The 21,838-nt window shown below is 53.4% G+C and overlaps 1 protein-coding gene across 1 annotated transcript; it reads right to left on the reverse strand.

Annotated features, from left to right (window-relative positions):
• Window positions 1–483: 483 nt before the first annotated feature.
• Window positions 484–21,442, reverse strand: LOC139599312 (centrosome-associated protein CEP250-like). The gene is made up of 21 exons (XM_071446515.1): window positions 21,428–21,442; window positions 20,450–20,497; window positions 20,070–20,302; window positions 19,455–19,608; window positions 17,977–18,167; window positions 16,454–16,673; window positions 15,711–15,991; window positions 14,355–14,514; window positions 13,549–13,789; window positions 12,788–12,933; window positions 10,660–10,850; window positions 9,135–9,354; window positions 8,392–8,672; window positions 7,036–7,195; window positions 6,230–6,470; window positions 5,469–5,614; window positions 3,341–3,531; window positions 1,908–2,035; window positions 1,560–1,729; window positions 642–818; window positions 484–489 (listed from the first exon to the last, which is right to left on the reverse strand). Exons 1-21 carry the CDS (start codon window positions 21,440–21,442, stop codon window positions 484–486), a joined length of 3,600 nt encoding a protein of 1,199 aa, XP_071302616.1.
• Between the last annotated feature and the right edge of the window lie 396 nt (window positions 21,443–21,838).

Raw genomic sequence — 21,838 nt, forward strand, 5'->3', positions numbered from 1 at the left:
GCATTCTTCTCCTTCTGCTCTTCCAGCAGGACCTGCACAGGAGGAAAGAGCAGAGGGCTTCACGCTCCTCCTGCAGCATCCGTGTGGCAATGGGCAAAGACTGATGGGCTCACGTGCTCTCAGAGCACTTGGCTGCTGCTCCCCTGGGCCACTGCCTGCCCTGGGGGAGACACAGCTTCCCAGGAAGTGACTTAAAACACAGCCCAGAAGACATCTCTGCGTTACTGTTCAGAAATACTCCAGGCAAGCCTTTTAAAAGATTTTTCTCTTGTCAGCGTTCCTGCTGCACCCTTCCCATGCCCACAAAAGAAAAGTCCTACAAACTCACCTTGGCCATGAACATCTACCAGTACACACCAAAAGGGCAGCAGAAGGAGAACAGTGAAGATACCCTGAGGTGCATCTTAGAACAACAGAGCACAAGAGCAGCACAAAAATCTCAGCTGACAGCTGATGTTTCTGCCTGGCTTCCTATGAGAGGGCTCATTCCTGGGGCCAAAGACAGCCCTGTTCAGCTTTCACCTCCCCTAATTCAATGCAGGAGACACGGAGGGCATGCTCCACACAGCCCCCTATCCTGCCATCTCCCACAGCTCCAGCCTTGCAAAAAATCACACCAGCTCTCCTCTCACAATCATTACCTCTTGCTTGGCATTCTCAAATCTCTTTAGCTCTTCTTGTTGGGCCAGCAGGGTGGCAACTTTCTGCCTCATCTCAAACAGCACCTTCTTGTGCTCCTGCTCTCTCTCTGCCTTCTCTTTTTCCCATTGCTCCAGCGTCTCCTCCATTTCTGCACGGTGCCTTTCACGCTCACTTGCCTGAGGAGGGGAGGAAAAATTTGCAAGATGAAGCCCCAGGCAAGCTCCTGGCTGAAAGATGTGAAGCTCCATCCCTCCCACAACCCCCAACTGGAAAAGACAACAGCACTGGCTTTCTGCACTCCAGAAGCTGTGTCCTGTCAGGGAATTCAAAAGGAGGCTCAGCAGGTGCAAGAATCACAGACTTGTGGAACCTCTTCTGCTGGCAAAGACCTTCCCAAGCACCGAGTCCAAGCACTCAGAGGAGGAGGTGTCACCTTCCCCTCTCTGATGCCCCAGTCACAAGGACTGAAGGACCAGGAACAAGGGGCCTGTTCCATTTGCTTCCAGCCCAAAGCTAATCCCTCTGTCCACCATGGAAGCACAGGGAGAAAGGAAACGAGTTCCCACGCCTGCAGCCAGCAGCACTGTTGGCATCTGCTCCACGCTGGCATCTGCTCTGTGGCAGGTGGCACTCGGGGATGATCCTGCCCTGGGCTGCCACGCTTTGGGTTGGCACTGCCCAACCTGCTCTGGAACTCCTCTTACACCCTCACTGAAGCCATGGCTGCATTTACTGTCCCAGCACCATCCTGGGGGCCTTCACACTCCTCCAAGTCTCAGCTGCTGGCTCTGCTGCCCGGCCAGGCAGCGGGAGGCCTCTGGCAGAGGATTGCTGCCCTTTCACACCCTCAGCCTCTGCTTGTGCTGCACCAACCCACAGGGCTGGCTTGGACAATTCAGAAGCATATGGTCCCCTACCAGGTCTTGCAGGAGCTTCTTTATTTCCAGTTGCTGAGCAGTTCCCTGAAGCCTGAGGCGTTCCTGATGCTGCTGCTCTGCCTGCAAGAGCTGTTGAGCTGTGTCTTCCTGTTCCTGCCTCCTGAGAGCTCTCTCTGCTTCCAGCTCACCTTGCAGGCACTTCACTTCTCCTGCAAACATGACCAACAGCAAGATTCACATTCTTGACTGACTTTACTGACCACAGGCCCTTTCAGTGCCTCCAGCCCCACTACTCCTCAGAAGTTCTGTGGACAGAGACAGCTTTACAGGGTGCTCAGCTTCTCTAGTCAGGGGCAGCAGCACAAACAAAGCACACGAGGTTCTCACCTTCTATCACCACTTTGTCCTGTGTGACTGTGAGCACTCGAGCTTCCAGATGGTTCCTGGTGATCTCCAGCTGTGATATCTGCTGCTGAGCAGCAAACAGCCTGGATTGCAGGCTCTCCTTTGCTGACCTACAAGTTGCAAAGATGGACAGACATGAGTTGCTTGCTCCAGACACCCACAGCCGGTTATTCCAGGACGACGTGGCTCAAGATCCCCACGCCTGAGGATGGAAAATGGCTCAGCTGGAAACTCGTCCAGCGAAGGCACATCTGGGCCATTTCCAGAGCAGAGCAGGGCCTGTGAGGGACTGCCCAGGCCTTCCTTATGGCCTGCCCTAGCACAGACAGCCCAGCCCAACTTGGCCTCAACAGCCAAACCTTCACTTGCTGCTCCTGACCTATGACTCTGGGTAGCTGTGCCCAAACAGGCTGGAGCAACAAGCAAAAGCCCAGCCCCTGCTCACAGCCCTTCTCTCATCAGCACTTCCAAGCTGCTCTGCAGGGGGACAGAACAGACTCTTGTCCTGGCTGACTCCTGACATTTTAATGCTCTTGATAATGGACAGAAAGGTACATCATCTTCCAGACACCCGGGATTTAACGAGGCTTCAGAACTACTTGGCAGATACAGTAAAATCTCATGGTCGTGGCAGCACCTGTGAAAAATCAGATCACCCTTTTTTCTGAGCAACAACTACCTGAATGCAGAGACTGCAGTTTCAACTCTTGCAAGGTCCAGGAGTAGACTTGCTGCCTTTATTTGAGTGTTGCTGAACAAGCAGGCAGTAGCCCAAGGGACTTGTCCTTCTTTACACAGTGAGAGGGACCATGCAAAGGCACCTTGGCAGGTTTGGTAGCTGGGTGCCCACCAACAATCAGCAAGAATGCCCAGAGGCTGTTGAGAATTCCAGAGAGCTTTCCCTGCTGCTCTCTAACCAGCTCTACATCCTGTCCCACACTTCTCAAGAGTGTGCTTGGAAGCAGAAATGCCTCAAGATGGTCAGCAGGAGCCTCTGGCTTCACCCTGAATGGCAGCGTGCTACTCCCAACGGGCCAAGGTAAGAGCCTGGAATGCTGAAGATGAGGCTTCCTGGTCTGAAGATCAGGATCATGTCAAGCGACTCAGAAAGGAACGAGGGATGTTCAATGCCCAGAACGAGGAACCAAACCCAAGAGAAACTTGAGGTTTCACTCAGCATCTGCATGGTTCAACTACTCCTCAGTTCAGGGCTGGCTGGATTGCTTTTGACATCCCACAGGAGTGTGCTCGGTGGCACAAACAGGAGCCCAATGCTGACGAGAGCTTTGCTGGCTTTCGGTGCAAGAAAAACAACCTTCACATTGTGGCATTTATATTTTTTCCTTGAGACGCTTCCACATATTGTGTCCACGGAATGTAAAACCATCTGAAAAGTTTCAACTCCCGGCCTTTACCTGGTCTCCTCCAGCTGCCTGGCAAGGTCTTGTCGGAGCCACTCGGTGGCTGCCAGTCGGCCCTCAAGGTCAGCCTTCTGGGCCAGCAGCTCCTCCTCTCGCCACGCCTGGGCCACTTCATGTCCTTGGTCAGAGGATTCCTGGCTCAGCAGCTCCAGAGACCAGCTCGATGACTCTTCTTCCTCGGAAACCTGCAAGTGGGACAAGGTACAGCTGGAGCCCTTCCTCGGGAGCCCTGTGCAGAGCCAGCCAGTGCCACCTCTCAGGCAGCCAGAGGACAAGGAGCACCTGTGCCCTGGCCTCAAAGTTTCACAGCATCTGCCCCATGCAGCTCTGATAGCCTGGCCTGCCAAAAGCTTCTGGCAGTGTTCCCTTGGAAGTGCTGTGGCAGGCCCTGCTGCCTTGCCCGGGCCCAGACAGCTCCTTCCCAACAAACATCCCTACTGCAAACTCTGTGTTGCCACCCAAAACCACTGCATCTTCCATAACTGCCAATATAATTGACTCTAAGCACCAGCTGTGCTGAACATTTTCAGCCATTACTCCAAAACTCAACTGGCATTAGTCCATCACTCTGCTCACCGGCTCCATTCCTTCCCACACCCAATCCAAACCCCCATGTGTTGCCTCCCCTTTTGTGGGCACAGGAAAAGCAGCTCCCCATGCCCAGCTTTTGGCCTGGAGCTGCTTTGAACAGCAAGCTCCAGAGCTGGATCAGTCATTCTGGGTGTGCCAGGAATCAGTCTGGCAGTCAGTGGCCTCTGGCTGGAGCCAGGCAGACAGACAAGGCTCTTTACCCAAGCAGGCCTGCACTGACAGGGATAGAGACCCACCTCTTCATGGGAAAAATCACTTGAATAATTCAGGGACACTGGAGTGGACTGAAGGTCAATGTCTCTGCCTGCCTGGATACAAATCTTTCCCTTCAGGGAGCCCAAGTGTTGCTTCAGAGCCCCTCTGGCAAGTTCACTCTTGTTCAGTGCAGCACTCAGTACTTGAGTCTTGTCCCTCGATTTCTTCAAAGCAGCAGCCCCATGCTCCAAATCTTCTTGCAACTCTTCCCTCTCCACTTGTAATTCTTGATTATTTCCCTTATGATTGCTCATCTCAGGTGCATGCATTTGATTCTTCTTTTCCAGATATCTCATCTGCTGCTGGTACAATTCCCTTTCATGCTGCCAAAACAGGGAGAAAAAGGATCACTCATTCCCTCTCTTGCTTTGCTTTTCATACCAGATCTGGACTCCTGCTGCAGGGGCAGGCACAGACTGCCCCTCTCTCTCAGCCTCTCAGCATGCTGCAGAGCTTTGCTGGGCCCCCCTCCCCTTGATGCTGCATCTTTCCCAGCTCACTCAGCCCATCCCAGCTTCCCTTCTGCCCTTGCCTGACCTCCTGCAGCTCCACTCCAGGGCTCCTTTGGGGAGGAGCTGCCAGAACTGCAGCCAGGATTTCAAGTGCCCGCTAAGCGGGATTCAGGCAGTGCCACGAGGATGTGCTCTCCATCAGGGAGGAAGGGAAGAGCAAACAGCCGCAGCCTTTCATTCCCTGGGGCTGGGCTGACAGCAGTGCTTTTCCACCTCTCCTGTGTAGAGTTCCCATGGCTCCATGCCCCAGAGCCCCACTGCCCTCTCTGGGAGCAGCAATGGCCAGATCAGTCTGTCATTCTCTGCTGCCACTCAGGACCAGTTCTCCCCTTGCAGGCACACGTCCTGCTGGGGATCAGACCTTGGCTTTCCTCTCCTCTCTCCCCACTGGCTGCTCTCCCATGGCCAAGGCCAAACACCTTTCTATTAACAGCAAACTTTGTGTTCTCCTCCCTCTTTCCACATCCAGATATTTAGAAAGCTGAACATGGCATTGGACACCAGGAATTCCCCAAACCATGCAATGTCAATAGGGACACTGAGGACATTGAGAACTAAAGGTTCTAGAGCACAGAAGCCCAGCAGGGAGGAAAATCAGCAGCCTCAGCATTAACTGGCTTTGCCATGACTACAACATCTTCTCCTCTTTTTTCAGAAAAATGAAATTGGAAAAGTTAAAATGGAAAAGGATGCTTCTTAGAAATATGGACACAAGGCCCAACCCTAGGTATAAAATGGCGCTCTGTGGCATCTGCCAATCTCACCAGCACATCTTTCCTTTCCTCCTGCAGGCTCTGCAATTCATTCTCCAGAGAATGACGAAGAACCAAATCCTCTTCCTTCACAGCAATGGCATCTTTCTTCTGGGAATTTTCATGAGAGATTTTCTGGTGTTCTGCCCTCAACATTGCTGGAGGAGGGGATGGGAAGGAGGAGGGGAAAAGAAAAGTCAAGTTAAACTGATGTGCATCCTGCAGAGACAACAGCACTGTCTTCTCTACCTGCCTGTGTTTGCCAGGCCCTAAGCCCACAAAGGCTCCAAAGCTGACAGAAATGAAGGAAACTTCCGGGCAGAGAAAAAGGCAGGAATGAAAGGGGCAAGGATAAGAGGGATAGAAAAGTGTGTTTGCTCTTGGCCTTGTGCAGAGTGAGCAATCTAAGAGAGACAAAGCACAGGGGATGCCTGTGCAGCCCTGCTCCAGAGAGGCCAATAGCCTGGAGGCTCTGGCAGGGCCTGGAGTTTGGGGGGAATGGAGCTGAGGCATCCAGCTACAGCTCCTTAGCACAGACACGGAGCCTGAGAGGCACCAGCTGTGCACGGGATCAGCCCTAGCACAGCCAGAGGGCACTGCCAGCCACAGCACCTTTCTCAAGAGAAAACTTTCACTGGCACGTGGATGGAGAAATCTCCTGCTGGCTGTTTTTCTCCTCTGCCATCTCTGGGCACTTTTCCTCTGCGAGGCATCAGTGAGATCCCCACAGGTCAGACAGCATGGGGCAGTGGATGGGAGAGGAGAAGCTGTACCTTGCTCACTTTGCTCCACCTGTTTCAGCAGCTCCTTATTGCGAGCCCTGAGATTGTCTCTCTGAGCCTGTCTCTTCCTCAGCTCCAGCTCCATGGCCTTACACTCTGTGGCCATGGCCTCTGCTCTTTCCTCAGAGCTCTGGAGCCTCACACGCAGCTCAGACTCCTCAGTTTCCAATTGCTTCTGTCGAGTTTCCAAGAAAGCTGCCTTCTCCTTCACTGCCTCCAGCAGGGCCCAGGCCTGGAAGATGGATGCACAGAGCCTCAGGGACAGGGCTGCTCCTGAGGCTGCACAGCGGGCCACAGGGAGAGCAACGAAGGAGAAATGACTTCAAGCCAAACGCAGAAGGCACAGAAGCAAGGATGCCAATGGAGACAGATGGAGAGAAAACAGGGAAAGGGAGGCAATGGGCATCCTTGGGCTGCAGCTCGGAACAGCGGCTGAACTGGCTGTGCTGGAAGTGCCCTGCCCAGCCTGCCACAGCCACCTCTGTGTCCCCACATTGCTCAGTGCCGGGCACAGGCACCAACTCTGTCTGGGACAACACTGCCAACAGAGGGACAGAGAAGCTCCAGAGGAGTCTGCTGCTGCTTCTCCTCCCACATTTCCTGCTGGGACCCAGGAGAGGATGGGGGAAAACTTCTGCAGCAGAGACCAGATCCAGGCTCAGCCTCAGGGTGCAGCAGCAGCCCCGGGCAAAACACGGCAACTGTGGATGCTGCTGGCAGGGGAAAGAGGCTGGGGCCTGCAAGGCAAAGGTGCTGTTGTGTGTCCCTGGAGAAGAGGATGCCACTGCACAGCTTACCTGTGTGTTGAGCCCCAGCAGTTCTCTTCTATGCTCAGAATAGAGCTGCTCTGTCTCCTGAAGAGCAGATTGACACTGAGACACCTGATTTTGCAGTGCCAAGTTCTGCTCTTCCAGTGTCCTGAGGCACACATTCTTTTCTTCAAGAGACAGAATCAGCCTAGAAGGAAAGCAAGCAACACATTACTAAATGATATCACCTTTTATCAACTCTTAGGACTCACACCACCTCAGGGGGAAACTGCTCTGCCTGATGAGGTTTCTCTCAACAATATGGCTGTTTAGACTTGACTGTTCCCCCTGCAGTCCCTGACCAGCATGTGCCTACTCTGCTTTTGTCCCAGAATGAACAGCGAGTTCCTGCCTGCATGCCATACGTTCTTTCTGAGATGGGAATGTGAATACAAACCTAACAAAGTCTTGCAATGCAGACATTAGGGGAGAGGAACAATTTTCTTCTGACTAACCAGGCTCCAAAGCAGGGAGGCTTGGTCAGCATGGAAGAGACATTTCCTTCCCCCATCTTACACATCCAGGTAGCAGGAGCAGCACCCTAGAGCCAGGGAATCTCTGGCAAGTTCCCGAAGATTTACCAGCACCCATCCTACTTTCAGCTGGAGAAACAAAGGCCAAAAGGGCAACTGAGGCTTGGAGCACAACCTGATGGAAGATGCAGAAGGCTCCAGGCAAGCAGGAGTGCCCTGCCTTTGCTTTGTCTTCTTCTTGGAGGAAGAATCCTGTGGCACTGAAGCCTGGCAGGATTTGATCAGCTACATGAGCCCCCCATAGCTTGGTCCTGTTCCTTGCATTCTTTGCACAGTCAGAAATGCCTGTGACTGTGCAGGGTGGCAGGGACCCTGCTTGACCCCCTGCAGGCAGCGGGGGACATTGGATGAGGAACCATGCAACAGAGACATTCTTGTTTCTGGGCTGCCTCCAAGGCCAAGCTGGCCTAGAGCAGCACTCAGGGCCTTAAGATGGTTCTGCCCAGAAAAAGCATCAGATGCCAGGCTGATCCAGACCCCAAAGGCTTCAAGTTACAGGATCCAAGGTAGAGCTGATGGATGTATGCAGCTCCTTACAGTGCACCTCGGGCAGTGTCAACACACCCACCTAACCACACAATAACCCCTAGAGGGAAAGGGCTTCCCCAGAAGACTTTGTCTTCAGAAAAACTCTATCTGAAGGCTTGAAAGAAAAGAAAATGAAACTCAGCATTCAGATAATGAGACGTGTCTGCACGGGGAGTGCAGAACCTGCCATGTAGGAAATGCTGCCAGAGTCCCTGGCAGGTGCAAAGATGGCAAAGAGGGAATCCATTCAGCACAATGCAGAGTCCCACAGGCTTTCATTTACCTGGCCTTTTCCTTCTCTAGAGCATTGACAGAAGCCTGCAATTCTGAATTTTGCTGTGCCACTTCTTCCCATTGAATCCATTCCCTCTCCAAGTAGTCCAGATGCACTTGCAGCTCCTTGTTCTGATGTTGTGCCTCCTCCAGCATCTTCTGGATCTTCTCAAGCTCCAACAGCTTCTGCCTGGACTCTTCCTGTGTCTCCCTCACATCTTGCTGGGCTCTCTGTGCAGTCCTTTCCTGGCACTCTTGGGAGGCTGCCAGCTGAGATGTCAACTCTGCCACCTCCAGTCAAACAGAACAAAGCAGTCAGAGGCTACAGCCACAGCTTCTCACACTCAGCCACAGCACAGGCTGTGAGCAAAGGTAAAGGACAACTTTCCACTCCTCCCTGTCCTGAGAGCACCAGATTCACAAAGGACATGGACAACTTGTTTCACTCTCTAAGTGGCCCACCAGCAAGGGCACCTGAGAAAGCACCTGCCAAAGCAAGGCTAGCAAGAAGAGGCCAGCAGGAATCCATGCTGCTGCTTGCTGGCCAGCAGCACAGAGGACTAGCCCAGCTGTCCAGAGCAGCAGCTGACATTCAGCAGAGCACTGAGTGTCCTTCAGAGCAGCTGCCATGGAGCCCCCAGAGCACGAGACAGCCCCAGGGCTCACCCCAGCAGCTGCTGCTCTGCCATGGAAAAGCAAGAAGGCCACAGACCCCTTGCTGCATGACTGCAGTGCCACTGCTCTTTCACTCACCTGCTTTTCTAGAGCCTCCCTCTGCTCAAGGAGGAGATTCCTTTCCTCTTTGAGGCCTTGTAGCTCTTCCTCGTGCCTCCTCTGCGCTGCCTGGCCTTCTCTGCGAGCTCCCTGCAGCTCCCCTTGCAGCTCTGCCTCCACACGCTTCCAGGTCATCTCCAGCTGAGCCATCTGCTGGTGAGCAGCAAACAGCCTGGATTGCAGGCTCTCCTTTGCTGACCTACAAGTTGCAAAGATGGACAGACGTGAGTTGCTTGCTCCAGACACCCACAGCCGGTTATTCCAGGACGACGTGGCTCAAGATCCCCACGCCTGAGGATGGAAAATGGGTCAGCTGGAAACTCGTCCAGAGAAGGCACATCTGGGCCATTTCCAGAGCAGAGCAGGGCTTCTGAGGGACTGCCCAGGCCTTCCTTATGGCCTGCCATAGCACAGGCAGCCCAGCCCAACTTGGCCTCAACAGCCAAACCTTCACTTGCTGCTCCTGACCTATGACTCTGGGTAGCTGTGCCCAAACAGGCTGGAGCAACAAGCAAAAGCCCAGTCCCTGCTCACAGCCCTTCTCTCATCAGCACTTCCAAGCTGCTCTGCAGGGGGACAGAACAGACTCTTGTCCTGGCTGACTCCTGACTTTTTAATGCTCTTGATAATGGACAGAAAGGTACATCATCTTCCAGACACCCGGGATTTAACGAGGCTTCAGAACTACTTTGCAGATACAGTAAAATCTCATGGTCGTGGCAGCACCTGTGAAAAATCAGATCACCCTTTTGTCTGAACAACAACTACCTCGATGCAGAGACTGCAGTCTCAACTCTTGCAAGGTCCAGGAGTAGACTTGCTGCCTTTATTTGAGTGTTGCTGAACAAGCAGGCAGTAGCCCAAGGGACTTGTCCTTCTTTACACAGTGAGAGGGACCATGCAAAGGCACCTTGGCAGGTTTGGCAGCTGGGTGCCCACCAACAATCAGCAAGAATGCCCAGAGGCTGTTGAGAATTCCAGAGAGCTTTCCCTGCTGCTCTCTAACCAGCTCTACATCCTGTCCCACACTTCTCAAGAGTGTGCTTGGAAGCAGAAATGCCTCAAGATGGTCAGCAGGAGCCTCTGGCTTCACCCTGAATGGCAGCATGCTACTCCCAACGGGCCAAGGTAAGAGCCTGGAATGCTGAAGATGAGGCTTCCTGGTCTGAAGATCAGGATCATGTCAAGCGACTCAGAAAGGAACGAGGGATGTTCAATGCCCAGAACGAGGAACCAAACCCAAGAGAAACTTGAGGTTTCACTCAGCATCTGCATGGTTCAACTACTCCTCAGTTCAGGGCTGGCTGGATTGCTTTTGACATCCCACAGGAGTGTGCTCGGTGGCACAAACAGGAGCCCAAGGCTGACGAGAGCTTTGCTGGCTTTCGGTGCAAGAAAAACAACCTTCACATTGTGGCATTTATATTTTTTCCTTGAGACGCTTCCACATATTGTGTCCACGGAATGTAAAACCATCTGAAAAGTTTCAACTCCCGGCCTTTACCTGGTCTCCTCCAGCTGCCTGGCAAGGTCTTGTCGGAGCCACTCGGTGGCTGCCAGTCGGCCCTCAAGGTCAGCCTTCTGGGCCAGCAGCTCCTCCTCTCGCCACGCCTGGGCCACTTCATGTCCTTGGTCAGAGGATTCCTGGCTCAGCAGCTCCAGAGACCAGCTCGATGACTCTTCTTCCTCGGAAACCTGCAAGTGGGACAAGGTACAGCTGGAGCCCTTCCTCGGGAGCCCTGTGCAGAGCCAGCCAGTGCCACCTCTCAGGCAGCCAGAGGACAAGGAGCACCTGTGCCCTGGCCTCAAAGTTTCACAGCATCTGCCCCATGCAGCTCTGATAGCCTGGCCTGCCAAAAGCTTCTGGCACTGTTCCCTTGGAAGTGCTGTGGCAGGCCCTGCTGCCTTGCCCGGGCCCAGACAGCTCCTTCCCAACAAACATCCCTACTGCAAACTCTGTGTTGCCACCCAAAACCACTGCATCTTCCATAACTGCCAATATAATTGACTCTAAGCACCAGCTGTGCTGAACATTTTCAGCCATTACTCCAAAACTCAACTGGCATTAGTCCATCACTCTGCTCACCGGCTCCATTCCTTCCCACACCCAATCCAAACCCCCATGTGTTGCCTCCCCTTTTGTGGGCACAGGAGAAGCAGCTCCCCATGCCCAGCTTTTGGCCTGGAGCTGCTTTGAACAGCAAGCTCCAGAGCTGGATCAGTCATTCTGGGTGTGCCAGGAATCAGTCTGGCAGTCAGTGGCCTCTGGCTGGAGCCAGGCAGACAGACAAGGCTCTTTACCCAAGCAGGCCTGCACTGACAGGGATAGAGACCCACCTCTTCATGGGAAACATCACTTGAATAATTCAGGGACACTGGAGTGGACTGAAGGTCAATGTCTCTGCCTGCCTGGATACAAATCTTTCCCTTCAGGGAGCCCAAGTGTTGCTTCAGAGCCCCTCTGGCAAGTTCACTCTTGTTCAGTGCAGCACTCAGTACTTGAGTCTTGTCCCTCGATTTCTTCAAAGCAGCAGCCCCATGCTCCAAATCTTCTTGCAACTCTTCCCTCTCCACTTGTAATTCTTGATTATTTCCCTTATGATTGCTCATCTCAGGTGCATGCATTTGATTCTTCTTTTCCAGATATCTCATCTGCTGCTGGTACAATTCCCTTTCATGCTGCCAAAACAGGGAGAAAAAGGATCACTCATTCCCTCTCTTGCTTTGCTTTTCATACCAGATCTGGACTCCTCCTGCAGGGGCAGGCACAGACTGCCCCTCTCTCTCAGCCTCTCAGCATGCTGCAGAGCTTTGCTGGGCCCCCCTCCCCTTGATGCTGCATCTTTCCCAGCTCACTCAGCCCATCCCAGCTTCCCTTCTGCCCTTGCCTGACCTCCTGCAGCTCCACTCCAGGGCTCCTTTGGGGAGGAGCTGCCAGAACTGCAGCCAGGATTTCAAGTGCCCGCTAAGCGGGATTCAGGCAGTGCCACGAGGATGTGCTCTCCATCAGGGAGGAAGGGAAGAGCAAACAGCCGCAGCCTTTCATTCCCTGGGGCTGGGCTGAGAGCAGTGCTTTTCCACCTCTCCTGTGTAGAGTTCCCATGGCTCCATGCCCCAGAGCCCCACTGCCCTCTCTGGGAGCAGCAATGGCCAGATCAGTCTGTCATTCTCTGCTGCCACTCAGGACCAGTTCTCCCCTTGCAGGCACACGTCCTGCTGGGGATCAGACCTTGGCTTTCCTCTCCTCTCTCCCCACTGGCTGCTCTCCCATGGCCAAGGCCAAACACCTTTCTATTAACAGCAAACTTTGTGTTCTCCTCCCTCTTTCCACATCCAGATATTTAGAAAGCTGAACATGGCATTGGACACCAGGAATTCCCCAAACCATGCAATGTCAATAGGGACACTGAGGACATTGAGAACTAAAGGTTCTAGAGCACAGAAGCCCAGCAGGGAGGAAAATCAGCAGCCTCAGCATTAACTGGCTTTGCCATGACTACAACATCTTCTCCTCCTTATTCAGTAGAATGCAATTAGAAAAGTTTAACTGGGAAAAGGTGCTCTTTAGAACTATGAGCACAAGGTCCAAACATAGCTAGGAAAGGGCCCTTTGTGGCATCTGCCAATCTCACCAGCACATCCTTCCTTTCCTTCTCCAGGTCCTCTAAATTCCTTTGCAAAGAGTGACAAAGAGTCACATCATCTTCCTTCAGGGCGATGGCGTCTTGCTTCTGGGAATTTTCATGAGAGATTTTCTGGTGTTCTGCTCTCAACATTGCTGGAGGAAGGAAGGGGAAGGAGGAGGGGAAAAGAAAAGTCAAGTTAAACTGATGTGCATCCTGCAGAGACAACAGCACTGTCTTCTCTACCTGCCTGTGTTTGCCAGGCCCTAAGCCCACAAAGGCTCCAAAGCGGACAGAAATGAAGGAAACTTCCGGGCAGAGAAAAAGGCAGGCATGAAAGGGGCAAGGATAAGAGGGATAGAAAAGTGTGTTTGCTCTTGGCCTTGTGCAGAGTGAACAATCTAAGAGAGACAAAGCACAGGGGATGCCTGTGCAGCCCTGCTCCAGAGAGGCCAATAGCCTGGAGGCTCTGGCAGGGCCTGGAGTTTGGGGGGAATGGAGCTGAGGCATCCAGCTACAGCTCCTTAGCACAGACACGGAGCCTGAGAGGCACCAGCTGTGCACGGGATCAGCCCTAGCACAGCCAGAGGGCACTGCCAGCCACAGCACCTTTCTCAAGAGAAAACTTTCACTGGCACGTGGATGGAGAAATCTCCTGCTGGCTGTTTTTCTCCTCTGCCATCTCTGGGCACTTTTCCTCTGCGAGGCATCAGTGAGATCCCCACAGGTCAGACAGCATGGGGCAGTGGATGGGAGAGGAGAAGCTGTACCTTGCTCACTTTGCTCCACCTGTTTCAGCAGCTCCTTATTGCGAGCCCTGAGATTGTCTCTCTGAGCCTGTCTCTTCCTCAGCTCCAGCTCCATGGCCTTACACTCTGTGGCAATGTCCACTGAGATTTCCTCAGAGCTCTGGAGCCTCACAAGCAGCTCAGACTCCTCAGTTTCCAATTGCTTCTGTCGAGTTTCCAAGAAAGCTGCCTTCTCCTTCACTGCCTCCAGCAGGGCCCAGGCCTGGAAGATGGATGCACAGAGCCTCAGGGACAGGGCTGCTCCTGAGGCTGCACAGCGGGCCACAGGGAGAGCAACGAAGGAGAAATGACTTCAAGCCAAACGCAGAAGGCACAGAAGCAAGGATGCCAATGGAGACAGATGGAGAGAAAACAGGGAAAGGGAGGCAATGGGCATCCTTGGGCTGCAGCTCGGAACAGCGGCTGAACTGGCTGTGCTGGAAGTGCCCTGCCCAGCCTGCCACAGCCACCTCTGTGTCCCCACATTGCTCAGTGCCGGGCACAGGCACCAACTCTGTCTGGGACAACACTGCCAACAGAGGGACAGAGAAGCTCCAGAGGAGTCTGCTGCTGCTTCTCCTCCCACATTTCCTGCTGGGACCCAGGAGAGGATGGGGGAAAACTTCTGCAGCAGAGACCAGATTCAGGCTCAGCCTCAGGGTGCAGCAGCAGCCCCGGGCAGAACACGGCAGCTGTGGATGCTGCTGGCAGGGGAAAGAGGCTGGGGCCTGCAAGGCAAAGGTGCTGTTGTGTGTCCCTGGAGAAGAGGATGCCACTGCACAGCTTACCTGTGTGTTGAGCCCCAGCAGTTCTCTTCTATGCTCAGAATAGAGCTGCTCTGTCTCCTGAAGAGCAGATTGACACTGAGACACCTGATTTTGCAGTGCCAAGTTCTGCTCTTCCAGTGTCCTGAGGCACACATTCTTTTCTTCAAGAGACAGAATCAGCCTAGAAGGAAAGCAAGCAACACATTACTAAATGATATCACCTTTTATCAACTCTTAGGACTCACACCACCTCAGGGGGAAACTGCTCTGCCTGATGAGGTTTCTCTCAACAATATGGCTGTTTAGACTTGACTGTTCCCCCTGCAGTCCCTGACCAGCATGTGCCTACTCTGCTTTTGTCCCAGAATGAACAGCGAGTTCCTGCCTGCATGCCATACGTTCTTTCTGAGATGGGAATGTGAATACAAACCTAACAAAGTCTTGCAATGCAGACATTAGGGGAGAGGAACAATTTTCTTCTGACTAACCAGGCTCCAAAGCAGGGAGGCTTGGTCAGCATGGAAGAGACATTTCCTTCCCCCATCTTACACATCCAGGTAGCAGGAGCAGCACCCTAGAGCCAGGGAATCTCTGGCAAGTTCCCGAAGATTTACCAGCACCCATCCTACTTTCAGCTGGAGAAACAAAGGCCAAAAGGGCAACTGAGGCTTGGAGCACAACCTGATGGAAGATGCAGAAGGCTCCAGGCAAGCAGGAGTGCCCTGCCTTTGCTTTGTCTTCTTCTTGGAGGAAGAATCCTGTGGCACTGAAGCCTGGCAGGATTTGATCAGCTACATGAGCCCCCCATAGCTTGGTCCTGTTTCTTGCATTCTTTGCACAGTCAGAAATGCCTGTGACTGTGCAGGGTGGCAGGGACCCTGCTTGACCCCCTGCAGGCAGCGGGGGACATTGGATGAGGAACCATGCAACAGAGACATTCTTGTTTCTGGGCTGCCTCCAAGGCCAAGCTGGCCTAGAGCAGCACTCAGGGCCTTAAGATGGTTCTGCCCAGAAAAAGCATCAGATGCCAGGCTGATCCAGACCCCAAAGGCTTCAAGTTACAGGATCCAAGGTAGAGCTGATGGATGTATGCAGCTCCTTACAGTGCACCTCAGGCAGTGTCAACACACCCACCTAACCACACAATAACCCCTAGAGGGAAAGGGCTTCCCCAGAAGACTTTGTCTTCAGAAAAACTCTATCTGAAGGCTTGAAAGAAAAGAAAATGAAACTCAGCATTCAGATAATGAGACGTGTCTGCACGGGGAGTGCAGAACCTGCCATGTAGGAAATGCTGCCAGAGTCCCTGGCAGGTGCAAAGATGGCAAAGAGGGAATCCATTCAGCACAATGCAGAGTCCCACAGGCTTTCATTTACCTGGCCTTTTCCTTCTCTAGAGCATTGACAGAAGCCTGCAATTCTGAATTTTGCTGTGCCACTTCTTCCCATTGAATCCATTCCCTCTCCAAGTAGTCCAGATGCACTTGCAGCTCCTTGTTCTGATGTTGTGCCTCCTCCAGCATCTTCTGGATCTTCTCAAGCTCCAACAGCTTCTGCCTGGACTCTTCCTGTGTCTCCCTCACATCTTGCTGGGCTCTCTGTGCAGTCCTTTCCTGGCACTCTTGGGAGGCTGCCAGCTGAGATGTCAACTCTGCCACCTCCAGTCAAACAGAACAAAGCAGTCAGAGGCTACAGCCACAGCTTCTCACACTCAGCCACAGCACAGGCTGTGAGCAAAGGTAAAGGACAACTTTCCACTCCTCCCTGTCCTGAGAGCACCAGATTCACAAAGGACATGGACAACTTGTTTCACTCTCTAAGTGGCCCACCAGCAAGGGCACCTGAGAAAGCACCTGCCAAAGCAAGGCTAGCAAGAAGAGGCCAGCAGGAATCCATGCTGCTGCTTGCTGGCCAGCAGCACAGAGGACTAGCCCAGCTGTCCAGAGCAGCAGCTGACATTCAGCAGAGCACTGAGTGTCCTTCAGAGCAGCTGCCATGGAGCCCCCAGAGCACGAGACAGCCCCAGGGCTCACCCCAGCAGCTGCTGCTCTGCCATGGAAAAGCAAGAAGGCCACAGACCCCTTGCTGCATGACTGCAGTGCCACTGCTCTTTCACTCACCTGCTTTTCTAGAGCCTCCCTCTGCTCAAGGAGGAGATTCCTTTCCTCTTTGAGGCCTTGTAGCTCTTCCTCGTGCCTCCTCTGCGCTGCCTGGCCTTCTCTGCGAGCTCCCTGCAGCTCCCCTTGCAGCTCTGCCTCCACACGCTTCCAGGTCATCTCCAGCTGAGCCATCTGCTGGTGAGCAGCAAACAGCCTGGATTGCAGGCTCTCCTTTGCTGACCTACAAGTTGCAAAGATGGACAGACGTGAGTTGCTTGCTCCAGACACCCACAGCCGGTTATTCCAGGACGACGTGGCTCAAGATCCCCACGCCTGAGGATGGAAAATGGGTCAGCTGGAAACTCGTCCAGAGAAGGCACATCTGGGCCATTTCCAGAGCAGAGCAGGGCCTCTGAGGGACTGCCCAGGCCTTCCTTATGGCCTGCCATAGCACAGGCAGCCCAGCCCAACTTGGCCTCAACAGCCAAACCTTCACTTGCTGCTCCTGACCTATGACTCTGGGTAGCTGTGCCTAAACAGGCTGGAGCAACAAGCAAAAGCCCAGTCCCTGCTCACAGCCCTTCTCTCATCAGCACTTCCAAGCTGCTCTGCAGGGGGACAGAACAGACTCTTGTCCTGGCTGACTCCTGACTTTTTAATGCTCTTGATAATGGACAGAAAGGTACATCATCTTCCAGACACCCGGGATTTAACGAGGCTTCAGAACTACTTGGCAGATACAGTAAAATCTCATGGTCGTGGCAGCACCTGTGAAAAATCAGATCACCCTTTTGTCTGAACAACAACTACCTCGATGCAGAGACTGCAGTCTCAACTCTTGCAAGGTCCAGGAGTAGACTTGCTGCCTTTATTTGAGTGTTGCTGAACAAGCAGGCAGTAGCCCAAGGGACTTGTCCTTCTTTACACAGTGAGAGGGACCATGCAAAGGCACCTTGGCAGGTTTGGCAGCTGGGTGCCCACCAACAATCAGCAAGAATGCCCAGAGGCTGTTGAGAATTCCAGAGAGCTTTCCCTGCTGCTCTCTAACCAGCTCTACATCCTGTCCCACACTTCTCAAGAGTGTGCTTGGAAGCAGAAATGCCTCAAGATGGTCAGCAGGAGCCTCTGGCTTCACCCTGAATGGCAGCATGCTACTCCCAACGGGCCAAGGTAAGAGCCTGGAATGCTGAAGATGAGGCTTCCTGGTCTGAAGATCAGGATCATGTCAAGCGACTCAGAAAGGAACGAGGGATGTTCAATGCCCAGAACGAGGAACCAAACCCAAGAGAAACTTGAGGTTTCACTCAGCATCTGCATGGTTCAACTACTCCTCAGTTCAGGGCTGGCTGGATTGCTTTTGACATCCCACAGGAGTGTGCTCGGTGGCACAAACAGGAGCCCAAGGCTGACGGGAGCTTTGCTGGCTTCACATGACAGGAAAACAATCTTCACATTGTGGCATTTATATTTTTTCCTTGAGACGCTTCCATATTGTGTCCACGGAATGTAAAACCATCTGAAAAGTTTCAACTCCCTGCCTTTACCTGGTCTCCTCCAGCTGCCTGGCAAGGTCTTGTCGGAGCCACTCGGTGGCTGCCAGTCGGCCCTCAAGGTCAGCCTTCTGGGCCAGCAGCTCCTCCTCTCGCCACACCTGGGCCACTTCATGCCCTTGGCCAGAGGATTCCTGGCTCAGCAGCTCCAGAGACCAGCTCGATGACTCTTCTTCCTCGGAAACCTGCAAGTGGGACAAGGTACAGCTGGAGCCCTTCCTCGGGAGCCCTGTGCAGAGCCAGCCAGTGCCACCTCACAGGCAGCCAGAGGACAAGGAGCCCCTGTGCCCTGGCCTCAAAGTTTCACAGCATCTGCCCCATGCAGCTCTGATAGCCTGGCCTGCCAAAAGCTTCTGGCACTGTTCCCTTGGAAGTGCTGTGGCAGGCCCTGCTGCCTTGCCTGGGCCCAGACAGCTCCTTCCCAACAAACATCCCTACTGCAAACTCTGTGTTGCCACATAAAACCACTGCACCTTCCACAACTGCCACTGGGCTGACAAAATTTCTCTTTGGATCTATTTCAGTGAATCAAGGGAAATTCAGCTGAATCAAGGGAAATATACAGGACTTCTCCCTAATAGAAGAAAACCCGCATCACCGTGTCACCTCTTCACATACTCCAAGCAATTCTCTGCAAGGAGAGGATGCTTTACTGGGAAACGGCTCTTGTGACGAGCAGATATTTAGTGACTGATGGATGTCTGGCTGATGTGGCCAAAGCAAAACCTCTGCTGTGCATTTGCCAAACCTACCACATTGTCCAGACCTGAGAGTGTCTGACAGAGACCCTCTGAAACATAGCCTTCTCTTGCAGCTATCCTGTAACATCCAATCCAAACCTCCCCTGCCACAGCTTGGGACTGTTTCCTCTTCTCCTGTCCCTTCTTCCCTGGAAGCAGAGCCTGACCCTCACCTGGCTGCAGCTTCCTGTCACAGGGACTTGGAGAGAGCAAGAAGGTGCGCCCTGAGCCTTCTTTTCTCCAGGCTGAGCCCCCCCAGCTCCCTCAGCTGCTCCTGGTCACACCTGTGCTCCAGACCCTTCCCCAGCTCCCTTCCCTCTTTTAGAGGCTCTGTGGCTGCCCCAAGCAACACATTTTGCAGAAGCATGCAACACTTTGCTGATGAACATGCATATCCCTGGCTAAGAAATGCGTGTGCCCTCTTGAGCCAGGTGTGCACAGCACTGTGCCTGTCTTCTAGTGCCTGAAAGAGCATCAGGCTGATCTGGCTGCCACAACTCCCACTGCCACAGGTGCTGCCTAGCAATAAGGTGTTCAGAGCCCTGCTACCATCATCCCTCCCTTGCTCCAGCACATCCCTCTGAAGCTGCAATTCCTCCAAAGTCTGCCTCTTGACTTCCAGCTCCCTCTGCAAGGATGGCCCTTCTCCCTCGAGTGCAGCCAAGTCCTCCACTGTACAAGAAGGGGTAAGATGAGTTTTCAAGGGAAAACCATCTCATTTCCAAAACCAACCTCCATCCAGTCCTGCTGTTCTGCCTCTTCTGCCTGGACTGACGCTTCCTTCTGCTGCTTGGTGTTCTGCTGCTGCAGACAAAAGGCTGCTGTCTCCGGGATTCCAGTGCATTGCCGCAGCATTTCCTTGGACTTCTCAATTTTTGCACAGTCACTGCAGAGACAAGGCCCAGTCAGAAGAAGCAAGAGGCCTGAAGAGTCAGCAATGCCATTTTCAGCACACCAGGATGGAGCTGGGGGCAGTGGGCTAAGGAAGACCTTGCTCTTTCCCTCCCAAGGAAATCCTCCAGAGGCAAAGGGAAAGGAAGGCAGGATTTTGCCTTCCTTCAGTGACAAGCAGTGGCTGGGCAGGGGCACGCAAAGAACAGAATTCAAGGAAGCAGCACGGCGAGAAGAAGGAGTCTTCTATTCCAATATGGCTCTGCATCTCCCAGACAGCCTTGTGAGTCACAGTAGAGCATGAAAAACCCAGACAGGACATTGCTCGAGATCCACACTGAGGCCTACACATGGTAGGCAGGTGATTTCTTCATCCAGGACACCTCTGACCTCCCAGACCTGGAAGCAGATTGCCTCTGGAATGCAGGAGGAGGAGGAGGAGGAGGAAATGCTCACCTACAGATTTCTTCTAGCAGAGAGTCTATGATCTGGTATTGGCTTCTGATCCTCTGGGTTCTCTCCTCTACTTGATCAAACTGTTGCCACATGCGCTCACAATTCTCTGTAGCTTCCCGAGCCAGTTCAAAGGGATGCTGTTCATCAGTGGATGTCAGAGTTGAGAGGATGTTCCCAGGATTGTCGGTGCAGATGATGGAATTGGCCATGCTGTCACCGCCGTCTACCAGCACCTGAAAGACCACATCCAGCTGTTAGTCAGGTATTCTGTTCCTGTTCCAAAGTAGCACTGAGATGCCTCTTCTGATCCCACAAGAACCAGTGTCCATTCATGGAGAACCAGTTTCAAAAGACCAGCCAGCTCAGCACAGTTTACTCACCTGAGGGGCTCTGGAGGAACGTCCCTGGTGAGAAAGCCCTCGAGCTCCCTGCAAGTGCACAGGCAAGAGCACACTCAGACTGCATGGCTGCCCCTCAGGCAGTTGCCTCTAAGTGCTTCCCAGCCTGTCCCAGAGCACAGCACTTCCAGCTGAGCTCCTTCTCCCTTCCTTGGCAATATTTTCAGCCCAGGAGTTTGACAGCAGTGCAAACCAACATGCTGCAAGGTGTCTGATCACTTCTAAGAACACCAGAAGGGGAGCTGCCCAGAGCCCAATCCAACCTGGCCTTGAACACTCCCAGGGATCCAGGGGCAGCCACAGCTTCTCTGGGCAACCTGTGCCACGGCCTCAGCACCCTCAGAGGGCAGAATCCCCTCCCAATATCCCATCCATCCTTGCCATGTCTCACTGGGAAGCCTTGTCCTGTCCCTGCAGGCCCCTGGCTTAAGTCCCTCTCCAGCTCTCTTGCAGCCCTTTCATGCATTGGAAGGGACTCTAAGGTCACCCTGGAACCTTCTCTAGTCAGGACAACCCCAACTCTTGCATCCTTTTCCCTTGGCACAGGTGCTCCAGCCCTTGCAGCACCTTCCTATCATCCTTGTGACCTCCTCTGGGCCACTGGGGATCATTTTGGAGATGTCTGGGAGCAACTCATTCTTGACTCTGGGAAGCGCTGAGGCTGCGCTGTAATTTGGGTGAGGGGAAGGCAATGAAAAGCTGCTCCCTTGTTTGTGCCCACGGCCTCCAGTGGGACAAAGAGAGTGGAGGAGATGTGGCTGCGCTCTGGGATAGCCAGGAGCCCCCCATTCCCTCCCAGGCCTGTCCCCAGGGCAAGCACCACAGCTGCTGCCAGCTCTGGAACAGCCAACTGTTAATCCCTTGCAGATCCCAAAGGGAACTGTTCCCTAAGGCACAGCCCAGGCCCACCCAGGTCCCTGCTGGGCTTGGCACAAGGAGAGCAGCGGCTTTGTCACTCACCCTCCGGGTCTCCATCCGCCCCTCGCACGAAGAGACAGATAATATCAGAGACAGATAATATCAGTGACCAAAGGCCCTTGGTCTTTGCAGGGTCGAAACCCCAGTGACCAAAGGCCCTTGGCCTTTGCAGGCTCTAAACCCCAAATATCCAAAGGCCCTTGGCAATTGCAGGGTCTAAACCCTGATATCCAAATGCCCTTGGCCTTTGCAGGGTCTAAAGCCCAGTGCCCAAAGGCCCTTGACCTTTGCAGGGTCTAAACCCTGATATCCAAAGGCCCTTGGCCTTTGCAGGGTCTAAACCCCAAAAACCCAAAGGCCCTTGGCCTTTGCAGGGTGTAAACACCAATATCCAAAGGCCCTTGGCCTTTGCAGGGTGTAAACACCAATATTCAAAGGTTCTTGGCCTTTGCA

The sequence above is a fragment of the Agelaius tricolor genome, unplaced genomic scaffold (assembly GCF_023055355.1).
Source record: "Agelaius tricolor isolate 1412-34295 unplaced genomic scaffold, bAgeTri1.0.p SCAF_23, whole genome shotgun sequence".
Taxonomy (NCBI): Eukaryota; Metazoa; Chordata; class Aves; order Passeriformes; family Icteridae; genus Agelaius; species Agelaius tricolor.